General features: G+C 39.0%; 2 protein-coding genes across 3 annotated transcripts in view; one reads left to right on the top strand and one right to left on the bottom strand.

The window, feature by feature from the left end:
• The window catches only part of PDZD8 (PDZ domain containing 8), a 108,842-nt gene extending 100,628 nt beyond the window's left edge, over positions 1-8,214 (top strand). Inside the window, exon 5 of one of the 2 annotated variants that reach the window (XM_010388883.2) lies at positions 179-8,214. In XM_010388883.2, the coding sequence (XP_010387185.1) occupies positions 179-2,382 (2,204 nt within the window). In that variant the 3' untranslated portion in view covers positions 2,383-8,214. The remainder of the gene's footprint in view (positions 1-178) is intronic. The other variant, XM_030940723.1, reaches the window with a different exon arrangement.
• SLC18A2 (solute carrier family 18 member A2) overlaps positions 6,192-14,210 on the bottom strand; it is a 39,019-nt gene continuing 31,000 nt past the window's right edge. Inside the window, exon 15 of the mRNA XM_030940724.1 lies at positions 6,192-8,533. Within this exon, the coding sequence (XP_030796584.1) occupies positions 8,429-8,533 (105 nt within the window). The 3' untranslated portion in view covers positions 6,192-8,428. The remainder of the gene's footprint in view (positions 8,534-14,210) is intronic.

The raw sequence follows: 14,210 nt of genomic DNA, 5'->3' as shown, positions 1-14,210 counted from the left end.
GCACACCAATTCGTCAAAAAGCCAAATAAGATATTGTTGAGGTTTTCCTATTACTCTTCTATTAGTTAAATAACCAGAGGTAATGGCAATTATATATATTTAATTAAATATATTTAACAAATGTGGTAATTTCTCTTGCAGTAATTTACATGTTTTCCCTTTTAAAATCTTAAACCAGGTGTGAAAATTACATCAACACTGCAAGTATTGAAGCTTATCAAACAGGCTGGTGACCGAGTCCTGGTGTACTATGAAAGGCCTGTTGGCCAGAGTAATCAAGGTGCAGTGCTGCAAGATAACTTTGGCCAGTTGGAAGAAAACTTTTTGTCAAGCTCATGCCAATCAGCTTACGAAGAGGAAGCTGCCGGGTTGACAGTAGATACTGAAAGTAGAGAGCTGGATTCTGAATTTGAAGACTTGGCAAGTGATGTCAGAGCACAAAATGAGTTCAAAGATGAGGCACAATCATTAAGTCACAGTCCCAAACGTACTCCAACAACACTTTCTATTAAACCCCTTGGAGCTATATCACCAGTTTTAAACCGTAAATTAGCTGTAGGAAGTCACCCACTACCACCAAAAATTCAGTCCAAAGATGGAAATAAACCTCCACCCCTAAAAACTTCTGAGATAACAGACCCAGCACAAGTGTCAAAACCCACCCAAGGATCCACTTTCAAACCACCCGTGCCACCACGACCACAAGTGAAAGTTCCTTTGCCTTCCACTGATGCTCCAAATCAGGCAGAACCAGATGTTCTTGTTGAAAAGCCAGAGAAGGTGCCGCCGCCTCCTCTTGTAGATAAATCTGCTGAAAAGCAAGCAAAAAATGTGGATCCCATAGATGATGCAGCTGCATCTAAGCAATTTTTAGCAAAGCAAGAAGTGGCCAAAGATGTCACTTCAGAAACTTCCTGCCCTACTAAGGACAGTTCGGACGACCGTCAAACATGGGAATCATCAGAAATTCTTTATCGTAATAAGCTAGGAAAATGGACAAGAACCAGAGCATCCTGTTTGTTTGACATAGAAGCCTGTCACAGGTACCTAAACATTGCACTGTGGTGCAGGGATCCTTTTAAGTTGGGAGGTCTCATCTGTTTGGGGCATGTTAGTTTAAAACTTGAAGATGTGGCTTTAGGATGCCTAGCTACATCAAACATGGAATACCTTTCCAAATTGAGACTGGAAGCCCCCTCACCTAAGGCAATAGTCACTAGAACTGCTCTGCGTAATCTGAGTATGCAAAAGGGATTCAATGACAAATTTTGCTATGGTGACATTACTATTCACTTCAAATATTTGAAAGAAGGAGAATCAGACCACCATGTAGTTACTAACGTAGAGAAAGAAAAAGAACCCCATTTGGTTGAAGAAGTTTCTGTTCTCCCTAAAGAGGAGCAATTTGTTGGACAGATGGGTTTAACAGAAAACAAACACAGTTTCCAGGATACTCAGTTCCAGAACCCAACATGGTGTGACTACTGTAAGAAAAAAGTTTGGACTAAAGCAGCTTCCCAGTGTATGTTTTGTGCTTATGTTTGCCATAAAAAATGTCAAGAAAAGTGTCTAGCTGAGACTTCTGTTTGTGGAGCAACTGACAGGCGAATAGACAGGACCCTGAAAAACCTTAGGCTGGAAGGACAGGAAACCCTCTTAGGCCTGCCTCCTCGTGTTGATGCTGAAGCTAGCAAGTCAGTCAATAAAACAACAGGTTTGACAAGGCATATTATCAATACTAGTTCTCGTTTATTAAATTTGCGTCAAGTCTCAAAAACTCGCCTTTCTGAACCAGGAACGGATCTCGTAGAACCTTCACCAAAACACACACCCAACACGTCAGACAATGAAGGCAGTGACACGGAGGTCTGTGGTCCAAACAGTCCTTCTAAACGGGGAAACAGCACAGGAATAAAGTTAGTGAGAAAAGAGGGTGGTCTGGATGACAGTGTTTTCATTGCAGTTAAAGAAATTGGTCGTGATCTGTACAGGGGCTTGCCTACAGAGGAAAGGATCCAGAAACTAGAGTTCATGTTGGATAAGCTACAGAATGAAATTGATCAGGAGTTGGAACACAATAATTCTCTTGTTAGAGAAGAAAAAGAGACAACTGACACAAGGAAAAAATCACTTCTTTCTGCTGCCTTAGCAAAATCAGGTGAAAGGCTACAAGCTCTAACACTTCTTATGATCCACTACAGAGCAGGCATTGAAGATATAGAAACTTTAGAAAGTCTATCTTTAGACCAGCACTCCAAAAAAATAAGCAAGTACACAGATGATACAGAAGAAGACCTTGATAATGAAATAAGCCAGCTAATAGACTCTCAGCCATTCAGCAGCATATCAGATGACTTATTTGGCCCATCCGAGTCTGTGTAGCAGACAGGTCTATTTAAACTTTCAAATGAACGGGGTAAAGTTGCATCTAAAGTACCACAGATAAAACCATGTTTAAATCCTCTTATGCACTCTGGTCTGCTTCTCCAGTTACTTGCCTGTGTAAGAACAAAAATGAAAAAGGTTGTTTTCCAGTAAAAACATGACCAGCTTACTAATTGGTTGTTTTGGATTGCATTTATAGCTATGCTTTTTTGGGTTTATACTGGGAATTTATTTTTACTAATTTATTTTTAACTTTTCTAATTATGTAATTATATAAGCTAACTTTTCATGTTTATGTATGTATGGTGTTCCCTTGTGTTATTTTCCTTCCTCTTGGTTTTTGAATTAGTGTTAAATAGAATACTGTCTAGATTCTTAAAATATTTTCATTTCCATCATGGTTATAACAAATTTGCTGCATGCCCAAATTGACAACAGCAATCATTGAGGGAACAGGTTTTTGAATCTTTCTTTTGTGTTAGGAAGTTTATCGTCTCTACTTGCTTGAGATTTTTGTTATATTGGGGGTTTGGGGGTGCTTTTTGTTTTATTTTTGCCAAACATAACATGAAAGCAGATGCTGCAGCTTTAGTCTGTTATGCTGATTGAGTTTTAAAAAAAAATTTTTTTTTACATATATTGCTTGCTTTCAATACTTCTGTGAAATTTTTTTCTAAAGCTTTTGTGCAGCTGTATGGTAAACATGGTGATTAATTTGAAGAGCTTACACTGAAAGACAATGTAATAGGAAATAAATGTAGAATGCAGTTGGTCAAGAATTTTGTAGAGAGGATAACAAGACTTAATTACTGACAAATAGTAACATAGCATTTTGAAATATAATCTTTTAAAATATTGATGCTTTCCTTTTAAATGGAAATTTAAATTTTATGATTAAAAGTTTAAACATCTATGATAATTTTCCTTATCAGTTCTCCCATAGGAAATAAAGCATGTGAAAGGGTATTTAAAGTTTTGGAGGACTCTTTAAAATGACTGTGTTGATAACTAGTTTGGGCTGGTTTTGTTTTAGAAACATTTTAATGTAGGAGTATTCTGTGAAGGAAAGGAATCATGCAAAATATACTTATTGCTTTGGCGTCTTACAGTCGTAAAGGAATGGTGATCATTCTGAATACTTCTGTAGTAAGTATTCATTAAGAAAAGAATGAGAAAAACAGACAGACAGTATTCATACACAGGAATTGGGACCAGTTCTCGAAAAGTGAAGATATACTGGGTCCATTTTATGGATCCCAGTAACACATGACTGAGGGAAAACAAGTAGGCTTGACTACTGTTGGGGTACCTTAATAGTTTCAGTCTGTTATATATCTATAAAATAGACAAGTATATGTTTGTCCCTTGTGTAGGTAACTGCTATGATGATTGCTATATAGTGAAACTGACATGAGTTTAAAACTAGATGGAGCAGCTTTTATTGCTGGCAGGAAAACGCATGGTGTAATAGTAAGGATTGGGGCCCAGGTCTAGAGTCCAGGACTCCATAAAAGAGTTTAAGTTCAAGCCCTTCCATTAACGAACTGTGCAAGCATAGGCAGTTACAAAAGGACTCCATCCCACAGTTTACCCATCTCTAAAATGGGAATAATAATACTTTTCCCTCCCTCACAGTATTGTTGTGAGGAAAACAATAGCATAACTGCAAAAGTGCTTTGAACAGTAAAAAGATATACAAGTAAAAGGCATTATTTATATGAATGAGAAAGACATTTTTGAGGGTAGAAAAGTTATTCCACTTTAAAAATCAATAGCCAAGTCTCATGCCTTTTGTTACTTTAGGAAGTGAAAATTTCAGGTACTAAATACCTTTCTTAGCCAAGTTTATAACAAAAACATCCAGTATACTTCATTACTTATTTAAGCGTGATCTCTTTTTTTTTTTTTTTTTTTTTTTTTTTTTTTTTTTTTTTTTTTTTGAGATGGAGTCTCGCTGTCTCCCAGGCTGGAGTGCAGTGGCATGATCTCGGCTCACTGCAAGCTCCGCCTCCGGGGTTCACAGCGTTCTCCTGCCTCAGCCTCCCGAGTGGCTGGGACTACAGTTGCGGCTAATTTTTTGTATTTTTAGTAGAGATGGGGTTTCACCGTCCTAGCCAGGATGGTCTGAGTCTCCTGACCTCGTAATCCACCCACCTCGGCCTCCCAAAGTGCTGGGATTACAGGCGTGAGCCAGTGCGCCCGGCCACATGATCTTATTTTAAAAGAACAGTGCTATAGAAGAATTTACACACCAGATTCCCTGAAAGCTAAAGTATTGTTCTATAAGTTACACTTGAAGCAGTCTGCTCAGTGTGTAACCACAACTGATTTTATAAAAAATAACTTACCATTGATAACCTGGAAGGTGGACTACTTGTAAGTGGCTGGTGTTTACTGATTAAACCATGGAAGTTTTCATGATACCCAAGAATGTTGCTGAAACTGATGCATTTGAAAGAGCTGTTGAAATAATGCAGAACTTTGGTTTTATAAGAATCTACTCATGTTTTAAAAGTATTTAACTATGTAGACCACAATTATAGAAAGCTCAGTAATGCTGCTAATGACATTTGTAAACTATATCTGTAATGTAGTGCAATATTTTTATATTTCACTGGGAGAGGCAGTAGAGACATCATAGTTGTACTTTAGTGCAAGCGGGGGAACACTCCAAATAGCCTAGAGTATAGTAAGGTATAAAGCTTCAATGAAAAAGCTGTATTATATTACATTACTGATGTAATCTTGCTGCCATGCTATGTATCAATAGCTAAAAAATAATAAAGACTACCACAGAAAACAAGAATATCTTCATTTAATGACATCTTCAAAAAAGGTGATTGCTACATCTCTATGGAATTATCTTCTGGTATAATTTGGCCATGCAGAAAAGCATAACAAAGTCCACTTTTCCTAAACAAAATTGCTGTTTTGCAGACTGCCCCAAAACATTTTTTTACTATTGTTTCCTTATGGATTATCAAGTTTATGGGTTTTCTTTGGCTATGTATTAGTAATTAGACTTTAATTTTCTACGTTAGTGTTAGCTGAATGAATGGTTTGGTTTAGACAAACTGAGCAACATTTTAGCATCATTAGCAATCATAATAGGCTGTATTTCTTCATATCAAGCCTTACATTCAATATCAGAAGTACTTGAAATAAGTGGCTGTTTTGTGATGCTGGGAGGAGAAAACACAACCTAAAAATTTTGAAGGGTACTATCAAGTTCTAAATATATAGCTGAATTTTTTAAAAGCAATTTGGAAATATTTGGCTCTTACTAATAAGGTAAATAATAAAATCTTAAGTTCCCTAAAAGTGAATAAATTTTAAATATCTACTTTTAAAAATACTTCTTCTAAATTGACATAACAGCTTTTCTTACCAAAAAAAAAAAGGGAGAGGTTCCCCTAATTCCTTTTGGGCCATAGATCCCCTTTTAAGATCTGATTAAAGATGTGGACTTTCACCACAGGAAGATACCCATTGGCACACCATTCAAAATGTATCAGATTTCAAGGGTTTTACGGAACTCCCCTGGGTTTATGTCAAATGGGTGGATATTACAGCTATTTTCATCAGGTATGGTTATTTGTTGACAACCAACAGGACAGCAGTGTTTATAGATGCAAGGATAACTTACTGGATTTTTTCCACATTGAATGTGGCTAGTTACATATCTCAATTTAAAATAAATTATAGGAAGCCAAGAAAGTATGGTCAAGCTAACCCGGAGTGGCTTTTACCTGATTCCTACAAGCACAGAAGAATAGTTTTTAATTAAATATCCACAGTCAAAATGATACCTTATGTATTTTATTCCAACAACATTTGGTTTATGAAGGAATACAAACAGGCACAAAACATGATTCAGAAGATTTATTAAGTAAACTTGCTAAAATATGGACAGATGCACTTAGCAGTCAAACAGCTGAATATTCATTGCTACCTCATTCAGGTTTTTGTATCTGTATTGCCGGGTACGAACATCAAAACCACCTCTGTTCAAAAAATAAATGTTCAGAGAACTGTATGTTATTCTGGTACTTACTTTTTTTTTAAAAAAGCCTCTTTTCAGTCTTGCTAACCAAGAATATTAGTCATATTCTATTCTATGACTTATAATTTTTTCCCCAGGTACAACCTATCTTTTGCTCCCAAAGCAGTTCCGAAGGTTTTATTTATATTTTATCTTATCTTGAGGGACCAACAGCAGGCATACCTTTGCCAGGCCTTCTTGCAGAAAGACACAGAGCCATAAAGGCAAAAATAAAATTGCAATAAAGTATACGGTATTGGGGGCAGGGAGAGCCAGAAACCCTCAAAGAGAACCAATTTGTAGCAGTTCTTTTTTAAGGCTCTACCCCTGTAGAAGTAAGTAACTAGCCTGCCTTTTTAGCCATATGAGAATTTCCTCCAGAGCCATCTTCCAAAGTAGCAGACTTGGCCAAGTTGACCAATGCCAAATAAGTGACTTGGAAGTTTGTTTGCTTCAAACGCACTGCACTTGGAAACCAGACTTGAAATAATCGAAGCCCCACAGAAAAGCTTCATGAAACAAAGGAAGTGTTACTTTCCTAGAGAATAAGAAGGTCACCAAGATTGAGGAGTCTTTGTTCTAAAGTTCTTTGCTCCTTGATGTCCAAGTTAACACAAACACAATCTTAGCTTAACAAAACTAAGTAATTTTTGTTTGTGATTATAGAACTGCAGGATTAATAACTATTATTAGAGACATTCCACACTGCACACTCCAGTCGTATCTCTTAACAAAACGACATAAATTGACAATGTTCACTAACAGTATTTGCTGTTACACTGAAAAGGCACATCAATGTTGTCATGCTTAGAAAAATACACGACACTGAACACTGGATGATATAGTTAGCACATACATTTTTAGATGTTCCATTTTTCTTTTCTGCCTGATCACTATTATTTTTACTTCTTAATATATGATTCAAGACATAATTTCATTCCTCATTTTCATTTAAAAGTTGTCTTCACATTGATGTGAACAACTTTCAGGAGTCTAAAAAATCATAGTTTCAGACAACCTAAAATAAACATATTCCTAGAAAACACTTGGATGATCTGCAAACAGATCAAAGATATAGTCAGATATTAAAGTCAGAGCAGCTGTTTTTAGCCTCTTGTTTCTTTTTCTAAAACTTGAAGTAGATGGCGATTAACCTTATCATGTTTAAACAACCTTGACAGTGAAAGGTACATGTACCCTCAGTTTTCTTTCATCCAGTAAGACAATCAAGTATGCATCTTAAAGGGAAAGCTTTTAGTTCATAACAATATGTTTGGTTGCTTTTCTCTGCTTTCAAAACATTTACTATTTTTCCCTTATTGGCTTTAGTGTTTGCTGCCAACCAGATAACATGTTAACATACAATTTACAACTCTCTTCTAGGTAGGTGATTACATAGGAAACTAACGCCAGCTAAGATTTATGGATTCAAAAGATAACTGACACAAGTTCTTGTCCTCTACACTTGAGAGAACTAGCTCTTTAACTCATAAATATATTGGTAGTAACTACAAGTTAAATAACACTCATTCGGTGTCACTATATAACTTGCTGTCTTACTTGATTCTGTTTTTCAGACTTCATTCTAGTTTCTCTTTGTTGGAAGAGTCTGAGATAATGTATGCTTTAATTTTAAACACTCATTACCAATATGATTTTTGCCCAAATGTTTGCTAATGTAAGTTAAAAAATTATATTTGGTTTGGATTCAAATATTTATAGATTTACACAGTACCTATTTCATCAAAATATATTGTATGATATTTAATAAAATCAAATACATAAAATAAAGTTTCAACACTATTTATACAAACCCCTAGAAAAGCTTCTTTTTCTTTATAAGGCTGTTGGCAATCGACCATAACCATGGAAAAGAAATAATAACCTTTGGTTTAACTCTTTCACCAGGGATGGATGGTATGACTAAGACAGTTCTGGATGAGTCGTGTCACTGGAAACACTGTTTTATACAATTAAACACTTGGACGATTTTTGAGGGTCTCAGTCACTTTCAGATTCTTCATCATCACCTATTGGATAGGACTGGATATTATTCTGAGTGTACATTTTTGTTTTAATAGGGCAGTTGTGATCCATGAGAATAGCCTAAAAGAGAGCAAAGTGCAAGTATATTAACTTCTTGTTTCATAAAGGTAAGATGGTTTTAACCTACTGTTTTTAAGGACTATTAGTTTGAAAGCTATGTAGTATTATTTGCTATTAACCAGGCATTTGGAGCAATCGCCAGACGCCTGACCTAAAAGACCTGTAGTTCTACACTCTAAAAATTCCAGGCAATTGGAGACAGCAGAAGTGGTCGCTGCAGTATTTTCATTATACCTGTCGGGCCATAAGTCCACTGTGGGAACTTATACTCTATGAAGCAAGGGATAGGCAGGTTAGGTTTGTTATACTTAGAATCTTGGAATTGGGGCATGGGGATCCTGGAGGTCACCCAGTCCAACTTCTGTTTACAGACATCATTGTGGCAACACACCTTGAAAAGATGTGCTCTCTCCTTAATGAAAGAAGCCCTCACATGTGAGAAATGTACCTAAGTCTGGACTACAACCCGTTTCCATTGTTTGCATTCATGAATCTGGTTCTGATATCTTTTTCTTTTTTTGTTTGTTTGTTTGTTTGTTTGAAACGAAGTCTTCCTTCATCAGCTAGGCTGGATCGTGGTATTCTGATCTTGGCTCACTGCAACCTCTACCTCCTGGGTTCAAGCAATCCTCCCACCTCAACCTCCCAAGTAGCTGATACTACAGGTGTGCACCATCACACCTAGCTACTTTTTTTGTATTTCTAGTAGAGACAGGGTTTCACCATGTTGGCCAGGCTGGTCTTAAACTCCTGACTTCAGGTGATCCCCCCTCCTCAGCCTCCCAAAGTGCTGGGACTACAGACATGAGCCACTGTACCCGGCCAGTTCTGGTATCTTCACAGGCTGCCCTTACAATCTTTTGTTGTTGTTTTGAGACAGAGTCTCACTCATGCCATATTGCACTGGTGCAATCTCAGCTCACTGCTGCTTCCCGGGCTCAAGCCATCTTTCCACCTCAGACTCCTGAGTAGCTGTGACTACACGCATATGCCACCAAGCCTGGCTAATTTTCATTTTTTTTTTTTTTTTTTTTTTTTTTTTGGTAGGGATGAGATCTCACTATATTGCCCAGGTTGCTCAAACTCCTGGGCTCAAGTGATCTTCCTGCCTCAACTTCCCAAAGTGGTAGGATTACAGGTGCAAGTGACCATGCCTGGCCCCCAATCTTTTAAGACCATATTATCATGGCCCGTTAGATTTTTTCTCAGGCAAAACATGCTAGAGCTACTATTTTTTCACACATGTGATTTCCTCCCCAATCCTAGCTGTCCTCTAGCTTAAATATATGATTTTTTCAAAATCCTCTTCTGATGAGCATGAAACGCTCATGCCCTCCTTTATTGTTACTGAAAATTTAAAAACTGACAAAAATGTGCTGCTCTGCTTTCAAACCAGATTGTCAAATAAGTATTTGCTTATATTTGATAACACAGCTGGCATTTATCATGCCAAGAGCATGCTAAGCATTTTAGAGAAAATACATCACAATAACCCTCTGTGGGAGGTGAGAAAACAGGCACGGAGCAGTTAAAGAATTTGACTGAGCGGTGTACAGCTAGGATGGGGCAGACAGGAGCCGCTTGCAGCACTCCATGGTAGGTAGACGAACACAGAGGACGGCAAGGGGGCATCATGTGCAAGTTTTTCTCCATGTGAACTACTCCCCCAATATTTTCTTTTTGCAGTTGGCAAATCTAAATAGATAAAAATGTATCTGATGTTGGCCTACTGCAACCCATCTTGTCTGTTAGCTATTACTCCCAGCTCTTGTCCCCAGATAAGACTCCACTCAGTGCTTAACCCATTTATCATTTCCCAAGACATTCTCCAGTGATCTGTGTAACATGTGAAGATAAGGACTTCCTTGACCCTCTAAGTTAGGCTGCCAGCTCAACCTGTCAGCTTCTAACTTAACTGTTTCTTTTTATGCTGCTTGCCAAGTGAATTGATACTTGTATTCAATAAAGAGCTCAATTTTTAAAATAATGGCGGCACTAGACTTGGTACACCAGGACCGTTCTCCCCACGTAACACAAAGGTTTAACCCCCCTAACAATAGATGTCTCATCTCCCCAAGATTAATGATTCTCAAGGAAATGTAGGGGTGGAGAGATGGAGCAGGTTAAAACATGAAATTTGACAATGGTCCTCACGTGACAATGGTGTCAACAAACTTTGAGAAACACTGCCCTAGTTACATGGCATTATCTAAGACTATAGCACTGTCATCTGGCTGACAACAGCTGACGGGACACCTATTAGGTGTTGCATGCCCTTAAGGTCCTATCCCAGCATCTTAGTTACCTCCCTGCACGGACAAGAACAGGGACTCCAGGGTCCCGGGTGGAGTGCTCACTTCTGGTTCAGTGCCCAGGGAAAGCTACCCTGTAGAGGCGGGAGTTGAGGTAAACTTTGAAAGATGGAAAAGATTTGGACAGCAAGGGAGGTGGCAATGAGTAAAACATGAGTTATTTACCAAGCAGGACACTAAGTAAGCCACCCTGGCCACCACAGACGTCTGCTGAGGAAGCACCGTGAGATACCAGTTGGGACACCCAACTGGAATGCAGGGCATGGGGCCTCGATCCTTGCATGGCCCTCAGGCAGGCAGGTCACCTTATAAAGAACGGTCATCACTACCTTATTCCTAATTGCCTTCCATCTCTTGGCTCATCCACATTAGACTTGAATGTATGAATATGTCATTTTAAGGACCCCGGAACCTAGGACTGGGCACATGATATGAACGCAACAAAAAAACTGCACTGCAGGAAAAGCAGTTCAGTCAGACTGATTATTTGGCATCATGCAGACTTAACTGACCAGCGTTTGTCAATTCACCCAAAACATATTTATTAACAGCCTGTTTCAGGTAAAGTTTTCTTCCTTTAAATGTTCTGTAGCCTTTAAAACCTAGCTCGCTGGCTTTCAAACCTCTCTTGAAAGATTTATTGTGCAATAATTGTACTTTAAAAAAAAAAAAAAGGTATACACAATTAAATAAGCCAGGTGGCATGTAATGTTTCCAAAGTGCCATGAAGAAAGGCATGAACAGCATCAAGCAGGTCAGTCAGGTGCCCGGGGAACAAGCAGGGTGGACACAATGCAGGCAGGTAAATTAAACCTGCTCTCCACACACTGCTGTGGTGAGGAAGGTGTGTTCGACTCACAACCGAAGAGAAAATCAATAGGAGGGGATTGGCATTTGAATTCAGAGCAAAGCCCACTTACTGAGAGGTGAGCCCCAGCCCCTCCAAATGCCTGTTTCATGAGTTAGGATCTCCTAAGTGGTAAAAACAAACAAATAAACATGGTGGACCAAATGAAAAGTAAAAGTAATACAAATACAAAGCTGGGGTAGTGAACCCATAAAAGCATTAAAAGATAAGAGTGCCAGTCTTCGAGATTTTGATAGGTACCGGGCCTTCTGAGTAGGCAAGTTTTATTCTCTTTAACATAACTAGAAAAGCAATGATGGTTTTGCACCCACTATTTAAATGCCTGCAAAGGGGCAAATTCTACAAACAACTTATAATATGCAGAATGCGGTCTATCTCAGCAGCCTCTGGCCACCCCATCCTTGCCCCACCCATGGCATCCAGAAAACAGAGCTGTTGCTGGAAGGGCTTTATGGAACAACTATCAGAGCCATCCAGGAAAAGAAAGCTGCAATCCTCAAACCACCTAATTTCTTGTCTTGGCAACAATTAGAAACTTCAAGAGTAAAATTAAGAAGCATGCCTTGTCTTTAAAAATAATTCTTCAACCTGGAAAAACGAATCCACAACACAGCTCTTCTCAACTGGGAACTTTGAGAGTGAAGCGCTACCATGTAACTGTCTTATAACACAATTTTCCTCAAATGGTAATGCTGATATTTCCTGTATGCAGAGGGACTTGAGTAACAGGTTTTTTTCTCCACCTATACTGATAATGCTGATTATAAAAAATGGAAATCCAGTAAACCAAATGGAAGACAAACTCACATGCTCATAAACTAGTTCATGATTCTATCCCTGGTGATCCATTAAAACAGCATTATATCTTACAATATAAAACAGCTTAAGTCCAAACACCTTGGTATAAGGATGCTGTCTAATGGAAGAATGATTTGCTAAGGGTCATATGCCTTCTGGCCCTCACATCCCCCAGCATTTGGCAACTGCTCATCCTGAATGCCAGCACTTGTCTGCTCTGAGGTTTCTCAACTGCATGGTCATTGATTCTTCCTCCTCCCTCACACACTGCTGTCCTGCCTGCATGCCACCTTATCATTAGGTGCTGTCGGCCGCCACCACTGGCTTCCTGCTCTGCTTACACAATGAGTAGGCAGCAGCTGCTAGTCACCACTCTCAAATGTCACCATTAGGCCAGTCGAATGGCATCCGACGTGATGCCTTCAATTATGGGCATCGTTGATGGGCAGCAAGATGCACGCCTTCTCAAGTTTTTAATGATTTATCTTGCTAGGTGCTTATTAAGGATTGTAACATCTTGCAGTGAAAGTGGCTTTCTGGAAACCTATAATTCTTACCGTCTTGCCTTTCAGGACCGTCTCTTCCACTTCCTTCAGCATTTTTTTAAAAAATGAACTAAAGTATTCGTTTAAATTGGGAAAGAGGAGGGATATTGAGGCCCGCCTTCTGCTAGTCCTTCTGCAGAACACAGTGGTGGTTGGCTGGGCAAGCACCTTCCCTGCTCGTCTCTGACCTCATTCATTTCCCAAGGCCACAGATAAGCCATCAGGCTGCCGTTCGCAAACGGACATCACAACAGCCATTGGTGTTGGCCGTCTTGGCAAGAGGAGCCCATTCATCTGTTTTGGGGTCTGTATAGCAAAAGGAAACTCTCACATCACAGAGGAGGAAAAAGGGAGAAAATTCAGGTATTGCTGGACTGACAGGGAAGCCAGAGAGTTAGATAAGCAGGAAAGAGTTGGGTGATATTGGAAATAGGAACACACTCTTTGAGCCACAGGGCCAATCACTTTGTTGGGATTCTTCCATTTAATCCTCACAATCCTATAAGGTAGACGTTATCATTTCTCCATGCAACAGAGGAGGAAACCGAGACTCATAAGCCTCTACATAGTGGGGCCAGTCTGGCTCCCAGGTCCATGCTAGCCCTAACTATCTCCCAAGAGTCTTCAGTCTCCTGGGCTACAGGAGGATTTGTAAGTGATTTTATACACGCGCGCACACACACGTATACACACATATCTACTTTTTTTTGGTCAAAAACATTGAGAGTAACCTCCATTCAGCCTTAAACTGTTATCGTGGCAACAGAATGGCAGTTTGCAGTTGTGCTGAGAATTTTCTGACTCCATTTGAGCAAGGTATTGTGCTAGGGTCAGCCAAGCAAAGATGCATCTGGAATTTACACACCCAAGCTGGAAAGCAGGTGTCTTCTAAGACAGGTCTGAGAAAGTGATGTGGTTTTCAGAGCTGGGGAAGCATCTAAGCAAGTGGAAGGAAGGACAAGGGAATAGCTTCTGAGTTATTTCCACAGCACCTTCCATACCTTTTCCATGAGTCAGATGGGCCATGCATTACTCAAAAGTGTCTAGTTAAATCCTATTTAAAATAAAGGGCACAAGGCCAGTGCCCAGTGCTTGATATATTTTAAAATATGTGGAATGAATTAATGAATGTAAAAAAACACCCAAGATAAACA

Source organism: Rhinopithecus roxellana, chromosome 11, assembly GCF_007565055.1.
Source record: "Rhinopithecus roxellana isolate Shanxi Qingling chromosome 11, ASM756505v1, whole genome shotgun sequence".
In the NCBI taxonomy this organism is placed as follows: domain Eukaryota; kingdom Metazoa; phylum Chordata; class Mammalia; order Primates; family Cercopithecidae; genus Rhinopithecus; species Rhinopithecus roxellana.
Note: the sequence above shows the minus strand (reverse complement) of the source record. Positions and strands in the feature narration are given on the sequence as shown.